The 19,740-nt window shown below is 34.9% G+C and overlaps 1 protein-coding gene across 5 annotated transcripts in view; it reads left to right on the top strand.

Annotated features, from left to right (window-relative positions):
• The window catches only part of LOC121425947 (ATP-citrate synthase-like), a 71,356-nt gene that overhangs the window by 18,617 nt on the left and 32,999 nt on the right, over positions 1-19,740 (top strand). For 2 of the 5 annotated variants that reach the window (XM_041622070.1, XM_041622069.1), the window contains exons 3-13: positions 2,318-2,440; positions 3,136-3,297; positions 7,522-7,613; positions 9,650-9,729; positions 10,766-10,893; positions 11,365-11,483; positions 12,003-12,201; positions 12,743-12,860; positions 13,353-13,498; positions 16,577-16,606; positions 19,214-19,264. In XM_041622070.1, the coding sequence (XP_041478004.1) occupies positions 2,318-2,440; positions 3,136-3,297; positions 7,522-7,613; positions 9,650-9,729; positions 10,766-10,893; positions 11,365-11,483; positions 12,003-12,201; positions 12,743-12,860; positions 13,353-13,498; positions 16,577-16,606; positions 19,214-19,264 (1,248 nt within the window). The remainder of the gene's footprint in view (positions 1-2,317; positions 2,441-3,135; positions 3,298-7,521; positions 7,614-9,649; positions 9,730-10,765; positions 10,894-11,364; positions 11,484-12,002; positions 12,202-12,742; positions 12,861-13,352; positions 13,499-16,576; positions 16,607-19,213; positions 19,265-19,740) is intronic. The other 3 variants (XM_041622071.1, XM_041622072.1, XM_041622073.1) reach the window with 3 other exon arrangements.

The raw sequence follows: 19,740 nt of genomic DNA, 5'->3' as shown, positions 1-19,740 counted from the left end.
TCCTTTTTAGAGTTTCATGTCACATGACCAAGGTCAAAGGTCATTTAGGGTCAATGAACTTAGACCATGTTGGAGGAATCAACATCGAAATCTTAACCTGAGGTTAAGTTTTTGAAATGTCATCATAACTTAGAAAATATATGGACCTAGTTCATGAAACTTGGACATAAGGTTAATCAAGTATCACTGAACATCCTGCATGAGTTTCACGTCACATGACCAAGGTCAAAGGTCATTTAGGGTCAATGAACTTTGGCCGAATTGGGGATATCTGTTGAATTCCCATCATAACTTTGAAAGTTTATGGATCTGATTTATGAAACTTAGACATGATAGTAATCAAGCATCACTGAAAATTTTGTGCAAGTTTCATGTCTCATGATTAAGGTCAAAGGTCATTTAGGGTCAATGAACTTTGGCCGAATCGGGGGTATCTGTTGAATTACCATCATAACTTTGAAAGTTTATTGGTCTAGTTCATTAAACTTGGACATTAGAGTACCTTAATCAAGTATCACTGAACATCCTGTGCACGTTTCAGGTCACATGACCAAGGTCAAAGGTCAATGAACTTTGGCCGAATTGGGTGTATCTGTTGAATTACCATCATAACTTTGAAAGTTTATGGATCTGATTCATGAAACTTGTACATAAGAGTAATCAAGTATCACTGAACATCCTGTTCGAGTTTCAGGTCACATGATCAAGGTCAAAGGTCATGTAAGGTCAATGAACTTTGGCCATGTTGGGGTTTTTTGTTGAATAACCATCATATCTCTGTAAGTTTATTGGTCTAGTTCATAAAAAGTGGACATAAGAGTAACCATGTACAGTATCACTGAACATCTTGTGCGAGTTAGAGTAGTATTCAAAGTCAGCACTGCTGCTATATTGAACCGCGTGATGCAGGTGAGACGGTCAGAGGCATTCCACTTGTATTCTTTTTCAAGCTACATGTACATGTAGAGAGACGGAATTCAGACAGCATCACATTGATTTGGTAGTCATTGAAATAAAATAAAATGTCCCTGACGGTCCGAGCCCATTAATTTGAGAATGTGAACAAGGTCTTGATAATACACAAAATAATCACTGTCTCCAATGAATCATATGCAGATCTGCTGTCTAGGGTAGATGTGAAATAATTGAAAAGTTTCATTATTAAAATGTTTTTCTTAGTACTTTTGTTGGATAAAAATGCTAGTTTTGATTTCAGTATATTAATTACCGGTGTTTATTTCTATGCATTCCTTTCTTCCCTACTTTCATTTTCTTTTTATTAATTTGGTATTTCTACTCATAAAAAATGCACATGAGCATGTAACCATACCAAGTAGGAAAAAATGGTGCAAATCTTGTTACTTCATGTACATGTAGGTGTTTGAACTCATTCAAAACTTTACGATCCAGATGCTTTATGTATGAAAAAACTAGGACTTGTACCAACTGATGCAAAATACATGATAGAAAAATGTATTCAGAAGTCCAGACATATACATGAACATGTATATCTATTCATGTCTGATAATACTGTACATGGGTACAGTCTGCAACCTGTATGCACAGAGCAAGGTCCCACTGATAAAGGTATTGATTGGTGATGATTGATTTATCATTGATAATCTAATTTAGAAGCTGTCACTCCCCGTAGGAATGGCAATTTACAGCCAGGGTGGAAGGATGCAGTCCCTTGGAACATGAGAGGATGAATTGAAATGAGGGAGGGAGGGAGAGTGAAGGAATAGGAGAGAAAGTCAGATGCAAAGAGAAAGTGGGAAGAGAGTAATATTGAAAGAGCTAGCTAACGGCCACAAAGTTTGTCTTTAAATTGTAACTTTTATTTTTTGATATTTTTTTTATGTTCTGTTTTGTCCTTCCCTTCTTTTGTGTTGTTTCAAGTTGCTTTAACTCGTACAGTACTCAAATCAAATACTTGTATATACATGTATATTTTTTTCTGATTATCTTTGCGAGGTTGGATGGAGTTTGCCTTTGACAGTACATGTACATGTATACTGATTAATCATATATTTTTGTATACTGTTCCGTCAAATTTATGATGTGAATCTTTTGACCTTGTACAAACGTTTGTAATTTAGCCTATGGCTGTCGAGAATATTTGATACTCTATAAAAAGACGATTATTTTTACTATGACCTATTTAGAAAATTTGAATAGCAGATACGCGTGTGCGCAAACAAGGGCTCTGCACCGACTTGGGGGACCTTTATACCATACCATTATTTCTTTTCCATCTGATGTACATTACTGAATGTACTGTACATGTTCATGTCTCTATCTGAATTAATTATTACAGCGTCTGGTTGTGAAACCTGATCAGCTTATCAAGCGTCGTGGTAAACTTGGTCTCATCAAAGTCAACGCCGACCTGCAAGGTGTCAAAGACTGGCTTTCTACAAGACTGGGACACAATATTGAGGTAGCATTCCATTTGAATTATTATATAAACAAGATTTGTTCCCAACTTCCTTCATGTATGTATGGAGATAATAAAATACAATGTAGTTTTGATAATTATGATACTGTAGTGATATTGATTATGATTACAGTTGTATGTTGACGGTTATAATGATGATGATATTAATTCGAATAATAATAGGAATATTAAGGATGATGATGATATTGATGGTATTTAAAGGATGATGATAATAACAATGATAATGATAATGACACTAATAATAGATATAATAATGATATTAATGATTGTAATAATGACACTAATGAAAATGATAATAGTTATATTGCTATTAATATTAGCAATGATAATGAAATTAAAACAGTAATAATACATGTAATGATAATAGTTATGAAGATGATCATAACAACATATCTTTTTTCAATTGAAACTTCTCCTCGGAAGTGTAAAAGTAGTTTTGTGCATGCAAGAGCATGAGAAAATACAAAATGTGTGATATTTTCAGAGAGAATAAACAGGAGAGTGCTTCATGAAGCATCTTGTACAGTGATTTTCACTGACAAATTTGCTCTCAGCCAATCAGATGCAAGGATTTCAGTAGCTTATAACAAAAACTCATCAAACATCACTGACCATTCTTTCCATGAAATGCTTCCTATACTACGACCTACTTTTCTTTCCATCGATATTACACGTAGGTTGGAGCTGCAACGGGTAAACTGAAGAACTTCTTGATCGAGCCCTTCGTTGCTCATAAACCAGAGGATGAGTTTTACGTGTGTATCTACTGCCAACGAGCTAGTGATGTCATCCTCTTTCATCATGAGGGCGGGGTCGATGTTGGTGACGTTGATGCTAAGGTAGCGTAAATGTACATTTTATACAAATAGTGAACATTGAAAAAATATCCATGTTTTATAGACATTAATGAAGTACTCCAAAAATTTGTTCTGCCTGATTGATTTTTGCTCAGCAGCATCTGTGCAGCGCCAGATCGACGAGGCTCTCTCCCTTTTAATAATCATTGAACACCAAACAGGGTAGCAGCACCTTCCATCTTTTAACGTCTTTTGGTCTGACGCGGCTTGGGTTTGAACTCCCAAACTCCTAGTTGTGAGGCGAACATTCTACCAACTGAGCAACACACTGGCCATTTTCTATGCCCGAGAAAAATAGTGTGTTTTTATGTTCTATAAATTAGGTTCCTTAATAGCTGATCTCTGAAAACCATGATCGGTCAATAGATCTAGTCATTGGTACCACTCTTATTAGGCATTTTGCATGTAATAAATGACTGGCAACTCACAGATTTTACCGAATCATCTGATTAGGGTCCATGTCACCATTTCATGATACTTTCAAGAAAGTAGTGAGATATAGTAGTCAAAACTTATCTTTTGTTGAGCTTCATAGCTGTTTGCAATATCCTCCCAAGGGAATTTGAAAAGAAAGATAAACAAAAGGGCAATTTACACTCTTTCTATAAAAGGCTCCATACTAGCTTTTTTTTCTTGGTAGCCCTAATGGTTCACAAAAATTATGAATTTCTCATTCTTTAATTTTTGTGGCCCTAATCTCATTTTTGGTTGCCCCAGGCCACAGCTAAAGTCGATTCCTGCTTTTTCTAATGGGATTATGTTAGAAATGGGTGAAAATGGTATTACTCAGGGCTCGACACTAGCGGCGGTCCGACGGTCCCAGACCGGTAAAAATCGCTGTCGGGCCAGTAGATTTTCAGAAATAGGAAGATTTACTGGTCCGACATGACCAGTAAAAAATATAATTGTCGGGCCAGTAATTTTTCCAAAAATAGCAAGATTTTAAGGGTCCGACATGACCAGTAATAAAAACCATTGTTGGGCTGATAACTTTTCCAGAAATGGTCAAATTCACTGCAAACCATTCCCCCTATAAATTCTGTCATTCACACACAGAATACACACAATGAATCGCACGTAATTGCTACTAGAGCAGATACAGTGTACATATGTAGCTAGCCAGCCACACAACTCACATGGTAAATTCTTTACTGGCTGCGCGAACGAAGCTTTACTGGCTGCGCGAACGAAGCTTGGCTAAACTCTGGCAGAAATCTCTCACAGAACTGTCAAAATTTGCATTTCATACTCATGGAAGGCCCTTGTAATGTCCATATTTCCTAAAAATTGGAGTAACTCTGTCATTTGTAAGCAGTAAAAGGATAAATTTTCACTTCTGTTTGGTTCAAACAGATAGGGTTTCGGATGATATCATCTGAATACAAGTTAGCCCCACATATGCATTTATGTGTGTGTTGATACACTTGGTTTCTAACTTTCTTTCGTAGCTATTTTAATTGAGCCAAAAAGAAATTGATAAATTATTTATGATGATAGTTTTAGCTTTCTTCCTCTGTTTTCTTCCTATCTTTCTTTCCTCCTTTCTTTTCAATCTTTGTTTCTTCCCTAATTTTTTTTGTTACTGTCTTTCTTTTTTATTTTCCCTTTTTTTTCTTTAATTCGTTCTTTCATTCTTTCTATCCTTTAAAAAAATATTTTTCTCTATTTCTTTTTTTCTCTCTCTCTCTTCCTTTCTTTCTTTCTTTCTTTCTTTCTTTCTTTCTTTCTTTCTTTCTTTCTTTCTTTCTTTCTTTCTTTCTTTCTTTCTTTCTTTCTTTCTTTCTTTCTTTCTTTCTTTCTTTCTTTCTTTCTTTCTTTCTTTCTTTCTTTCTTTCTTTCTTTCTTTCTTTCTTCCTCCCTCCCTCCCTCCCTTCCTTCTTCCCTTCCCTTTCTTTCTTTCTTATTTTCTTTCTTTGTGATATTTTTCTTTGTTTAATTCTTGAGTCCATCCATCCTATATTCTCATCTTCCTATTTTTTCCTTCCTTTTACCCTTTTCTTTCCTTCATTCTTTGTTACTTTCTTTGTTTCTTTCTTCCTTCCGCCCATCTTTTATTCACCCTTTTTTATTTCTCCTTTTCTTTGTCTCTCAGTCTTTCTTCTTTTCTTCCTTTCATCTATTCTTTTACCTTTTCTTTCTTTTATATTGCTTGCGTCTTTCCTTCCTTCCCTTCCTTCCTTTATTTCTTTCCTTCTATCTATCATTTTACCTTTCCTTTATTTCTTCCTTTCTTCCTTCTTTCAATCCTTCCTTCCTCTCTTCTTTCTTTTGTCCTTTCCATCTCTCCTTTAACCCTTTCTTTTTTATTGCTTCTTTCTTTCCTTTACTGCTTTCTGGATTTGTTCTTTCTTTCTGTATTGCTTGCTTCATTTCTTCCTTTCTTTCTTTCTTTCTTTCTTTCTTTCTTTCTTTCTTATTTTCATTCCTTCTTTATTCCTTCATTCCTTTCCTTCTTTAGTTCTTTTTTTTCCTTCCTTCACATCTATCCTTTCTTTACCTTTTCTTTTTTTTACTTCCTTCATTCCTTCCTTTTTTATTCTTTCTTTCTTTCTTTCTTTCTTTTCCTCCCTTTCCTTCCTTCCTTCCTTCCTTCCTTCCTTTCTTTCTTTCTTTCTTTTCCTCCCTTTCCTTCCTTCCTTCCTTCCTTCCTTCCTTTCCTTCCTTCCTTCCTTCCTTCCTTCCTTCCTTTCTTTCTTTCTTTCTTTCCTTCTTCGTTTCTGTCTTGCTTTCTTTTTTCCTTCGTTCCTTCATTTCATGGGGGGGGGATAACGAAAGTCTAGACAACTAAACTTGCGTCTTTTTTTAATGTTTTCTTTATTTTGGGGGACCAGTAGATTTCAGGTTGGGACCAGTAAAAATTTGAAAAACTGGGTATCTACTGGTCCGACATGAATAGGTTGGACCAGTAGAAAAAATGGGTTAGTGTGGAGTTCTGTATTACTACATGTAGATGATTATCGATTTAGTAGCTTTTTCAATTTTTCTCATTCCTGATCTTAAACAAATATGGAAACTGCTAACATACACTGTACTTCAGGGGGAATTTTTTAATTATTTCACAAATCTAAATAGAAAGATTGATTATCTTTAATGCCTCAAAATAGAAGAATATGATCCATTTATAGGTACATGTACACAATTAACTCTATTTTTATGTGTACATGTATACATGTGCTTTTGTATGATAAAATTTTTTGGTTGATTTTGTTTGCCAAACGATATTAATACTCACTTTATCAGTGTACAATGTTTATTTAACTATCTTTGTACAGAATTAAGTAAACTTTTGTTGAGCTTAATAGCTGTTTGCAATATCCTCCCAAGGGAATTTGGAAAGGAAGATATTTAAAACAAAAAGGGCAATTTACACTTTTTCTAATGGCATGGAATAGAAAGGGTGAAAATGGTATTACTAGATGATTATTGATTTAGCACAATAGCTCTTTCAATTTTTCTTGTTTCTAATCTTCTAACAAATGTGAAACTGCAAACATACATGTACATGTATTTCAGGGCTATTGTTTGGACTGTTTCACAAATCTAATCTTTAAATGATTATCTTTTATGCCTCAAAATAGAATAATATGATCCCTTTATAGGTACATTTCTATTTTTATGTGTAAGTGCTTTAAAGTGTTTGATAATTTTTTTTAGTACATTTTGTTTGCCAAACGATATTAATACTCAATTATCAGCGTACAATGTTTATTTAACTACATGTATGTTTGTACAGAATGAACAGCAAGTAAATTTTATGTACTAGCCTTTGAGGTTTTTACGATACTTAATGTACATGTATTCACAGATAATTTTATTTTCAAAATTATTTTGATTTTACTTTGATACATGTATTTACCTTTTATCATTTGTTCATATTTTGCTAGTGAGCATTAGATTTCTAATTCTAAATCCTATTTATAGAGTTAGATAATTGATAAATATTAAATTTAGGAATCATGATCAGTGTCATTTCCAAAGATCAAGAATGAATGTCTTTAAATGCTTTACATGTACAAAAGGAAATAAATATTAAAGATGATCTTTCACATTTCATTAGTTGCATTCCATATTTAAGTTTTTAAAAACAAACACTGAAATATTTTTGAATTTCATTCATTTAAAATGCAAAATCAATGAAATCAAGAATATGCCAATTTTTGCCAAGCAAAATTTTGATACAAAGATTGTGAATGTTTTTTTTTGCAGGCTGTCAAGATGGAGGTTGGACTCCAAGAAGAGGTTACAACTGAGGGTATCAGGGTTGCACTCCTCTCCAATGTAGCCGATGGGAAAAAGGAGTAAGTATTTCTTTATCCAACATATTATCAAGATGCTGCCTTTATTTTCATGGGTTGATATTATACCTGGAGGGGGGGGGGGTTCACAAACATTTAAGTATGACCTAATGTGATGCTTAGTGCTGACGTGCACATGATATGTAATGCACAATCTTATTGATTGATACTGAGTAGCGTGTCATTAGCATGATTTGACCCATGAAGGGATCCCTTTATCCACACGCAAGTTCTGCAAATTTAAGTGTGACTCTATTAAAGTCATACTTAACTACTTGTGATAGACCCCCCCCCCCCCCCGATATCTGATTGAAACACTTGTGTAAAAACTCATTCAGACTCATGCACCTCATCAAATACAGTTAATCTGATGAACATTATCATATACTAATAATAATAATATAGGGTATTTACATGTATATTGCACTCATATCCACCTTGTTAGGTGCTCAAGGCGCTCCTATATTACCCATCTAAGCTAGGCGTTCATAGCGCACACAGCTTCTTGAGGAATAACTTCCTACCAGTACCCATTTACCTCACCTGGGTTGAGTGCAGCACATTGTGGATCAGTTTCTTGCTGAAGGAAATTACGCCATTGCTGGGATTTGAACCCTTGACCCTCTGTTTCAAAGTCCGAAGACTAATCAACTGGGACACAATGCTCCACATGTCCATATACGTTAAGTCTGTAAATTGTATAAACTTGAGAGAGATTAGGTGGAAATGTATGAGATATTGTCCTGAAATAGCCCTTAAAATGACCTTTGTCCTCTTGCTGCAGTAGGAGAATATTAGCAATAGGTGTGATCCGATGATCAAGCCACGTCCAATGTGCCATTGCCTCAGACATCAAACATCCACTACCACTGTGTAAATTTACTCTTCCAGATATGTATTTTTGCTTAGGAGTGCAGATGGAATTTGGTTAGGAACACGTGTAGTGCTGAGCAAATACACCCTGCTCCCACAGGAATGCTGATAGTGCATTCGAGCTGGAATTATCAGAAATGCATTTATAGAACCACAGGACTCTATTATACATATATATTAACCTGTATATGTACACTATATAACAGATAAAATGAGCATTTATTTCCATGTATTCTCATACCACAGTATATAAATATGTTATTTTGTGAACTCATTGTTTGGAGGAGTATTTCATGAGAAAACCTGTCACTGGTTTTCACTGTCTATTTGTTATAAATTGCTAAAATCCTTCTGATTTATGGAGAACAAAAAATTGTCAATGAAAGTCACTGACTATTTTATTCCATACAATGTTCCCTTGTTCTGAATCATTACTTTAAAAATCCCAAAAAACTTTTGTTTCCTATATTTGCCTATATTTGTTTTATACTCAAGGGTGCATGTTTAATTATTTGCCCACGACATCATGACCAATTAACAGGGGACAGGTGTACATGTATGCTTTACATGGATAGGGACTAGGAGAGACAGTCTGACTTACAGTCTGATAGACAAACAGAAGGACAGATGGACTGACAATCAGACAGACAGAATTACAGACTGACAGACAGATAGAAATACTGACAGACAAATAGACCTACATGTCAATGTCAAAATGACTTCTGAGAACTGGCCATATCCTGAGATATTGACCACATGTACATAATTTATTTGTGAATTACAAATGAGAACATGATGGAAAGTTACATGCCAATATTAGTCATGCAAAGGCATCTGTAACTTATATTAAAATTTGTATTAAATTTCATTCCTTCCTGAAAAGACGCATGATCTTGTGTATGTAGATCTGTCAATATTGGAATTCCATGTGAAGCTGTTTAATATGGACCCAGCTGTGCACATATTTTGATTCCTAAAAAAATAAAATTGAAAAGTGTGTGATTTCTGTTCTTGGTAGTAAATTTTTAAAAAATCTTTTCATGAAATTGCTTGGTGTGCTTTTTCATACCGTGAAAAACCCCTTGAAAAAATTATTATACCATACGTGAAAATTTGAAAAAAAGAAAGTTATATTTTAAATGTATGCTTTGATTTCTCTTTTTCAGGATGGTTGCTGGATTCATCAAGGATCTTTATCAACAATTCCGTGATCTCTACTTCACCTACCTTGAGATAAACCCACTTGGTGAGTCGATTATAATAACAAGAATTATTAATTTCCCTATACATTGGATGGTTTAAAGTTCAGTGTTCATGGGTGGTGTTGGTGTAGGGCTATTTTGTACACCAGCCTTAGCACCAAACTTGAAATTAGGCTGGTGTTTGGACTGACAGCACTGGGTGTTCATATTGACATTGGGTGATTTCAAGTCCGGTGTTGGCCTTGGTGCTGGTGTTGGAATTTGGATTGCTTCCCCTAGCTCCAAATCTTATTCTGAGTTTGTATTAACTGATCCAGATCACATTATTGACATCTCATCAACTAGTGAGTGACTTTTCACGACCATCTTCATTTTATGTTTAGTGTTATAATCGTGTAGAAATTGACCTAACACTAACACCAAAAGGTCAACACTGAACTTGAAATCACCCATTGATAGTATTATCATATTGGTAAACCTGCATTCACTGTTGGAGCAAGGAAAGACAACCTGAGGGATGCTCTCAACATCAACATGAACACATACACCAGCACTTAAATTGGTGCTGAGACTGGTGCAATGAGGTGTTGAGCTACATGTATCATGTATCAATAATACGACAAGCATGGTTCTAGTGTAAACCTACATTAGGCGCCTGATTTACACTTGCAGTGCACCTAACACCAGCACTGAACTTGAAAACCCTCAGTGTATGCTTTTCTCCCAAAGTAACCATCTGAACCTGTTCGTAAAAAATGAATCCCGGTCATACTTAATTACTTTGTTTAGGACTAGGTGTCAAAGTAAAGTATATGCACTTCCTTTTAAAATCATTTGGCATATATATACCATGTACATGTATTTTTTGTCCATTTTAATTTCATTGGTTTCTATTTGAACTAATTTTGAGATCGTTATTGCAACTGGCATTTACATGTATGTTACTAGATACAATGAGAAGGCTCTTGCAAGTGCTTCTTGACTTTCTAAATATTCTTTCTCTCATTTGTTCTGACTGATAAAGTCTATGTGAGAGATCTTGCTGCTAATGTTTTATATTTCCTATATTCTCTCATCCAGTTGTAACTGATAAAGTCTATGTATTGGATCTTGCTGCTAAGATCGATGCCACTGCGGAGTACCTGTGTAAGCTACAGTGGGGAGATCTGGAGTTCCCTCCTACATTCGGAAGGGAAGCATTCCCTGAGGTAAAAAATTCTACTTAAAGAGCAAGTTCACCCTGATGATAGATTGGTTTGAGTAAAAGCAGAAAAAATATAAAAACTTTTTTGATGAAAATTTGGAGAAGAATCATTAAGCTATGTAATGAGGTTATGTATTTTCAAAATTTTGATTTGCAATGTCATAATTCCCCACCTCTCCTACATGTAGCTAGACCACAATTCTTTGAAGAAAAGTCTTCCAAAGAGAAGGGGAGTTTTTTTTCTGGGAAACTGATTGCTACTGACCAATCAAGATCATAGTTGCATGTTTACTTAATTTAAAACACTGACCAGGAACCAATCATAAGGGTTCTTTCATATTTGCAATTCATTGCAAACTTTTAGTGTACTTCTCCCTAAGTCGAACAGTTTTTTGTCATCCTAATAGTTTCAACTTTGACTTTGGCAAAGTTATATTTCATATTTGTAATGTTTTTTTGTGTTTACTCTCTGTAGGAAGCATATATTGCAGACCTGGACGCTAAGAGTGGTGCTTCGTTGAAACTGACGATCTTGAATCCAGCCGGGCGTATCTGGACCATGGTAGCAGGAGGCGGTGCTTCAGTCATCTACAGGTTGGTTTGGTTTGATGTGGTTTATACCGGATTAATTTACCTTTGACCAGTGTGAATTACGGTACAAGGACCTCAAATTCACAAAGGTGGTTTTGAAGCTGTAATTTGAAATCATGGTCTATGGAGATTTCAGCCTTAATTGTGGTAATTTCAGTGCTTGATTCATGTATTTACAAAATGTTCAGTGATGAATGCATGTTTTTTATCAGAGTGTGCTAAATTGAGGCTTGTTAGTACTTAGTAATTGTATAATGAGCCCATTGTTTTTGTAAATTAATCAAGACAAACAATGGACTCGGTAATTGACTTCATATTCTTTGTATACATCCTTTGTTTCAGATTTTGGCTGTAACGTATCTTTCCTCCCAACTTCTTTTGAATTGAAATTGGAATTGGAATTGAAATTAGAATTGGAATTCAAGTTTAAATTTTAACTAAAATCGAGTAAATTAAATTGAATTTAAAAGAAAGATTGAATATAAACACATTTGAAAGCAATTAATCTCTGTCTACCTCTAGTGACACCATCTGTGACCTCGGTGGTGCATCAGAGTTGGCCAACTACGGTGAGTACTCCGGAGCCCCCAGCGAGGGCCAGACCTACGAGTACGCCAAGACCATCCTTGGTCTGATGACAAGGGAACAGCATCCTAATGGCAAGGTTCTCATCATTGGAGGAGGAATCGCTAACTTCACCAATGTTGCATCTACATTCAAGGTGAGCGAAATGGTTCATTGACAGGATATCAGAGCAAATCTGACCATTTCAACCCAAACCAAAAATAAGTTGCCCAAACTGTCTTTTGAGTTTTTGCAATGCCATTACTGCATATACATTCAAGGTCAGTGTAGTGGATTAGCTGAAGGTCATTAAAGCAAATGTGCTCCTCCACCCTAAACCTGAAGTTAGCTGCCCCAACTTAATTTTGAGATTTCTTCTACATTCATTAATTTACTTGAAAAAGCAGATTCTAATATTAAAGGTTTAAATGATTTACAGCATCATTATCTTCACCATTACATCATCATCGTCGGCACCATAATCATCACCATCATCATCATCACCATCATTACCATCATCATCACCATCATCATCACCATCATCATCACCATCATCATCATCACCACCATCACCACCATCATCATTATCATCATCATCATCATAATCATCATCACCATCATCATCATCATCAACTTCATATTCCTTTAATATGATTGCATCATTCTCAATTATATGTTTTATAAATTGAATTTTTTAGGGTATTGTGAGAGCTTTGAAGCAGTTTCGTGAGAAGCTGATTGAGTTCAAGGTATCTATCTACGTCAGACGAGGAGGTCCTAACTACCAGGAAGGTTTGCGTGTCATGAGAGAACTTGGTAAGACTTGCGTGAAATTAAATAGTCTTCCAACTGATTGATATTCTTTTGATCTATAAAAGGCAGTCAGTATCCTCGTCAGAAGGTCTAATCTACATGGACTATACCCATTGGTCTATTGTCATTTTAAATTATTTAACTGGAAATAAGACAAAATACTTTGGCTAAATGGCAGTTGGACGAAATGGTTAGTAGAGGAACTAGGTTAGACCAATAAGAATGAGACCTAATGGAAATTACACAAAGAGGTAGTAGACCAAATGGCAATAAATATTGTAGTGTGTTTGAACTTTTGTTACAGGTTGAAACCTTGGTGTTCCTATGTATGGTGTAATGTGTTTTATGATGTTGTATTCTTTCATTACAGGTGGAAACCTTGGTGTCCCTATGTAAAGTGTTTGGTGTTTTATGATGATGTATTCTTTCATTACTGGTTGAAACCTTGACATTCCTATGTATGGTGTTTTATGATGTTGTATTCTCTCATTACAGGTGGAAACCTTGGTGTCCCTATGTATGTGTTTGGTACTGAGACTCACATGACTGCCATTGTAGGTATGGCCCTCGGTAAAAGAGAAGTACCGGAAACCCCTCCCACCGATTCTACCACAGCCAGTTTCTTGCTTTCGGGAAGTGCGGTAAGAAAAATCATCAAGATTTTAGAATACACTAAATCTACATTTAGAGTAGAGTCACATTCAAATACATTAAAACAAACAAGAAGTTGAGTCAAAATCACTATATGTTATATCTAAGAGTAATTTCCTTGGTATGGAAAAAGTTTAGTTTAGTGGTCCACAGATGATTATTAGGAATGAGGATTAGTTCTGACATTCACATTAGAGGCTGGTTATCTCCTAAAAAGAGTCCCTTTGGGGGCTGAAAATTCCATCTTAATAATCCTCACAATTTTTCCAAGATGGTGATGAATAGTAATTTCTGGGTGTATTACAAAGAGTTGCAACATATTTCATATCAAACTCAAACTGTGATGGATCTAAAATTTATGTCTCTCAACTACACAATATTTCAATTGATCAATCGCAACTCTTTGAGTTTGATTTGAATGTATCACAAATCTTTGAAAGACGGGGCCCTGTTATGCTCTAGCAGTAGGCTTTATTTATTTGCATGACAGTTGATCAATTTATTTTTCATGATTTTTTTCTTAATTTTTAATCAAATATTATTTGCAGGTGTAGTATTGTTCGATATCAAGATTAAATTAGATAATAGCATATTTTTTAGGGTAGATGCTCTAGTCTTAATAGAAGCTGGCTGGCAGCAAGCTAGTAAATAGCTTGTGGGTTGCTGGTGATAAGCTAGTGGACAGCTTAATAAGTTTGTAATAGGCATGTAAAGATTTACTCAAGCAATCTTAATAGCAAACATGTACTGTTTGCTAGCTTGCAATTGCTTTAATATTTTAATAAGTGGGCCACGGCGAGTCGCTCGCTAGTTTACTATCTTGCAGCACACTTAAATTTCTGCATGGGATAAAAATTAATGACTCACGGGGGCTCTTCATAACAATTTCCAGTCTGCTTGGTGTTCATGCTTGTTACATTATACACATCAGGCTCTACATAATGAATGCACATTAATGTTTGTTAGTTAGCAGCCAGAGGATCAAAGGCTGAAGGTCCTATCTGAGGGACCTAGTAATGAGGATTAATGCCTAATACCATGGGGCACAAGTGCTCCTACTGTAGATGGAATCAAACCTGGGTCACTGAATCATGAAACCACTGCTCTTCAGATTGAGTCATCATGACTTATACTAGGTGGGTGTTTCATGAATCTGTTCGTGAGTTAGGAGTGACTGGTGAAACTTTTTTATGCGCTAAACCTTCGCCAATTAACAATTTGGTGTATACCATTTACCACAAGAAAGGATCACCAGTTGTTCTTAAGAACAGTTTTATAAAAGACCCACCTGTTTGGCAAGTGTCATCAGAAGTGTTTGCCCAGAACAAATTTTTATTCAATTTTTTTTTCTTGAAAAAATGAATGAACTTGCTCATTTTCTAGCAATATACATTTTGAATCAATTTAGTAGCAATGATGTTTATACCTAAGTATGACCCAGTGCTGAAGATTCAAAAGGGCATCTTGTTCTTTCATTGCCCCTGTCAAGCAGTTGAGTAAAATGTTTGGCGATTAAAATATACTGTATATGTCATGAATATATGCATGATGAGTTCATTCTCTTTTTAATAAAGTCACACAAAAAATGTTTTTATCATTGTGACGAACAAAGTATAGATTAATTTAGAAACCATTCTCCATACCTTTTTGTTCAGAAAAATTTGCCGTTCATGACACAGCATCTTCATTGTAGCAAATTATTTGCATTTTCATTTGGAATGAAACTTGATCATCATTAATATCTGCTGTGACTCATTACATGATAAATTTTGTGAAAATTTCAAAACATTGCCCTTCATTAATGTGCAATTGTAAATTAATAAATTGTATATTCATATTTCCTTAACATTAATTAAAACATAAGAATTTTCTTTCTAATGCAAATGTTTAACTAATTAATTAAAGGTCAAAATAAAGGCCAGTTGAAAAAACTACCACAAAAAAAGAATGTGTAGACGTAATTAATAATATCCCCAATATTTTCTTATGCAGGTGTTTCCAAAGGTGAGCTTTATGAGTGCTAATGTTAAGTTGCCTATCATTGGTGAATATATTGCACAAGCTGATGATGCTCATTGCACGAAACAAAGATGAGTGTAATGTTTCATAGCAAGTGCAATGTATTCCCGTACCACACCATAATGTTTCAATACATCTACCATATTCATTATTTATAATCAGTCCCCTCATTCTCTCAAATATACAAACATTGTGACCACCAATCACACATGTATGCAATTCACATACAATACCTTCCACAATGGAAACAAAAATTCACTTAAAGGACATGTCAGTCCTTGCTTTTGTACTGTTAATACTCTTGATTTATTACATCACTAGTAAATTTGAACATTATGTACATGTATTGTACAGATTGTACGTGAGTGAGTATTAAAGAAAACAAGCATACTGTATTCAATACATGTTTGGTCACACTGTATCATAGCCATGGTGGTGGTATCAAGCGAAAATGGGGGGATGGGGAAAAAATAGGCTTTAAATTTGGATACTTTTAGGGGCAGGAGTCGTTCCTTGAAACGCTGAGCATGTGCTCTTTAATGTCCAACAGCTCTGCTATAGGCAGGGTAATTATCCAGCATTTACAGGCCTGCCGATATTTGAAAATGAAAAAAAGGAGTTGAATAGTGTGACGCAAACTTTTCTGCTCAATGTCAGATGCATTTCCCTCACTATTTTTTTATTAAGATGTGTTTAGCATTCTAAATCAACATTGAGAAATAAGTGTTGAAAAACTATAATTACTCTTACACCCATACCCCACCACACAAATATATATTGTATATGGGCTGTTTTATTTTTACTTTAAATACATGGAAAAACTGAGTGCTCCTTTTTTGGTGGATAAAAAATCCTTAAAATGGGGTAACTCCTGGAAAAAAAAGTAGTAGTTGGCAGTGCCTGCATTTATTGGACAGTAAAGAGCTAAAAAGGAATTTTGATACATGTAGGTAGTGCTATACAGATACAAGTACACAAATGATATTTTTCACAAATATGTCTTGCCTTGTTTTGATTTAATGTTCGTAAGTCCGCATTTTTTCCTACAGTTTTTACCCAAACCTGCCGATGCTCGAGGTGTAAGTAGATAGAATGCACAAATATAGCTAGCTTGCATTTTGGTGTACTGATTTCTAAGCAATTTACATGTATATTCCTTTTTCTCAAAATCTCAGTTAACTTCTTGAATTAACATACATTTAGAGGCTATCGTGTCACTATTTTCTTGCCAAAATTATGTATATTTTTACTCTAATCTTACTCTCTTACTAGAACCCTTCTATAAAATCAATGCATTAATAAACAGTGTGGTAAAACTTCTGATATTGACTGATAATAGCTAGAATTTACAATTGAAGTGTTTACAATGCAATTAATCCATATTTGATCGCACTTCATGACTGTTTAAAAACATTTTTAAATGTCTGTTTTGTCCTTACACCATGAGGTCCATTGTAAAAACCCGCATACATTCGTAATTCCGGAGCTTCGTTATTCGGATATTCCGAAGGTTCGTTCTTCCGAAGGTTCGTTATTCCGAAGGTTCTTATTTCCGAAGGTTCGTAATTCCGAAGGTTCGTTAGTCCGAAAACGAAATGAGGTTCATAATTCCAAAGGTTCGTTAGCCTGAAAACTAAGTGATTAACTAACGTTATTTCATTTTCAAACTATTAACGAACCTTCGGAACAATGAACCTTATTTCGTTTTCGGATTAACGAACCTTTGGAACATCGAACCTTATTTCATTTTTCGGATTATCGAACCTTCGGAATAAAAAACCTTCAGAATAACGCCACAAATGTTCGGATTAACAAACCCTTTTACGTTTTTGGATTAACGAACATCGAGGTATAGGCAATATACGTGTTTCGTAATTACGAACCTTCGGATTCAAGAACTTTCGGAATTACGAATTGTAATCGTAGAAAGCATGCCTTCTTGTGAAATACATGTACAGTCGCATTGACATGTATCACCAAATACATGTATACTGACATACATGTACAGTACATATTTTTTTTCTAATATTCAAAGTTAAAGTTATTTTGCAAGTGTAAAAAGTTAATGCAAATGAATCTGCTTTATATATGTGTTGGCTGTAGACTGAAATTAAATATTGCAGCATGAAATATTTACTGATGTACAGTAGATGAAACAAGCTATTTTGTCATTAGTTATATTGTAGCCCCTGAGAAAGGGTTAGTTGCCAGTCATATGTAAAATTTGTTTGTAATAATAATACATAACATTTAAAGGTGCTTACTACTGGTGTTTCTATTGCGCACTGTGTTCTGTTTATAGTTTGTACTTGGGTAAAAAAAAAGTGGCAGGGGATAATGAAACGGGTAATTTGTAACTTTAATACTTGAACAGATTTGTGAAACACTCCCTGGACCGGAGTCCTAGTGCTTTCAATGTATAATTTGATTTCAATTCATCGTTACTCTTTGTCCAAAACACCCACTGATTAGATCTGCTGTTGGATCATCCCATGCTTGTTATGTACGTGTAGTTATCGTACTGGAATCTGTACACCATTTTCATCTTGAAAACACATTCTATATTACATGTACATGCACCTGTACAATCACTAGTTCTGTACAATTTTCTACTTTTTGATACCATTAGCCTTTTGTTTTTTTATGTACATGTACATCCATTTCTTTACAGAATCACCAAGATTTCCATGCATTCTTTTATTTAAAACATTATACATGTACTGTACATGTAGGCATGGCGTTGTAGCTGGGCTACTTTTTTGTATTTCCTTATTTCACAAAATCTTTAGATTTTTGTTCACTTTTCTCAAAATATATCGGCAGCAATTTACTTTTTAACTAAATAGTTAAATGGTCATGATAAGAAATATATTCATACATTTGTCATTCACAATATATATGCAGTGAAACCTTTCTTTATGTACACATGGGAAAACTTGTTTTGATTCAGAATACAAACTGCACATTCCAGGTAAAATTTGTTTAATATGGGGTTTGCACTGTGTAGAGTACATGTTCTCATATTTATCACTATTTTTACAAATCACTGTATAATGCTTTGTATGTACAAAGTGTATTTGAAAATTAATGTAGCTAATCACTTTAATCAAGCTGGGGAAGACTATATGTATATTATAAGTCTTTTTAAAATGGTTATTGAATATGGGTCAGCTTCCTGTATCTATAAATTGGATGTCTGTGTGACAGTGAGCTAGGGTCCGTTAAAGATACATGTAGAGCTAAACCGTATGTGACATGCATGACTGGTGAACTTTTCTTGTTGTAAATTATGTACACCACATTTTCATTCAACTCTCAAGAAAGGATCACCAGTCATATTTTAAAGTTGTGTTACAATTTATATGTACATGTACTTACATGTACATGTGTAATGTAGCTGTATGAAATGGACAAATCTGTACCATGCTTGTGAATGGCCAGTGTGGGATTTTGTTGCCCCAAACTTTATCAGCAAGCATACCCTTTTGTGATTGTTATAATATTGTAACCACAAAATTGAGCCTAATTCATAATTTGCTATCAGTTAGAGCCTTTTACAATATGACTACCTTCATTTCTTGTGATAATTTTGATACTGGCTCATTATTCGTAATGTTTTTTTTTATTATTATTATTTTGTTTTGCCATACAATGAGTACATAGGATGGTTTATTATTTCCTGACAGGTCCCCGCAGGTGCCAGCAAGAGTGCGCCAGAGCTCGGAGCTACTGCCAAAGTCAGTATTCTACTCTAGAGCCTACAGTAAATGTAGTTCAAATATGACATGTAAAGCATTTTGATAGAGCTGCCTGCACAATCACCTTCCCCCTTGGCTTACTGGTAGAATGAGCCCAACCCTTCCTGCTCCCTTCCCTTACCTTATTTTCTTCTTAATGAATTTTGCAGTCTCATCTTTCCCCCTACTTCCCTAATGGCCAATACAATTTATTGATGTATCATATTTGTGGAAAATAAATATATCCCATACAAATGTGGGAGCTGTCACGACTGGACGTTCTCAGCCAGTGTGTGACCAGCCGCTTCCTCCTTTTAATCCCTTTTGTTGCAATGGATTCAAATTCGCAATCAGCTCCCTGTTGGATCTGTGCTTTTAAAATAACTATAAATCCATCTGTCAGATGAAATAAGAAATACCCTAGCGCTATTCAGATGATATGTTTTCTAGATTTTTTTTGAAAATGCCCATGGGAA

Source organism: Lytechinus variegatus, chromosome 13, assembly GCF_018143015.1.
Source record: "Lytechinus variegatus isolate NC3 chromosome 13, Lvar_3.0, whole genome shotgun sequence".
Classification (NCBI taxonomy): domain Eukaryota; kingdom Metazoa; phylum Echinodermata; class Echinoidea; order Temnopleuroida; family Toxopneustidae; genus Lytechinus; species Lytechinus variegatus.
The sequence above is the reverse complement of the archived record's forward strand: the minus strand, read 5'-3'. Positions and strand labels throughout refer to the sequence as shown.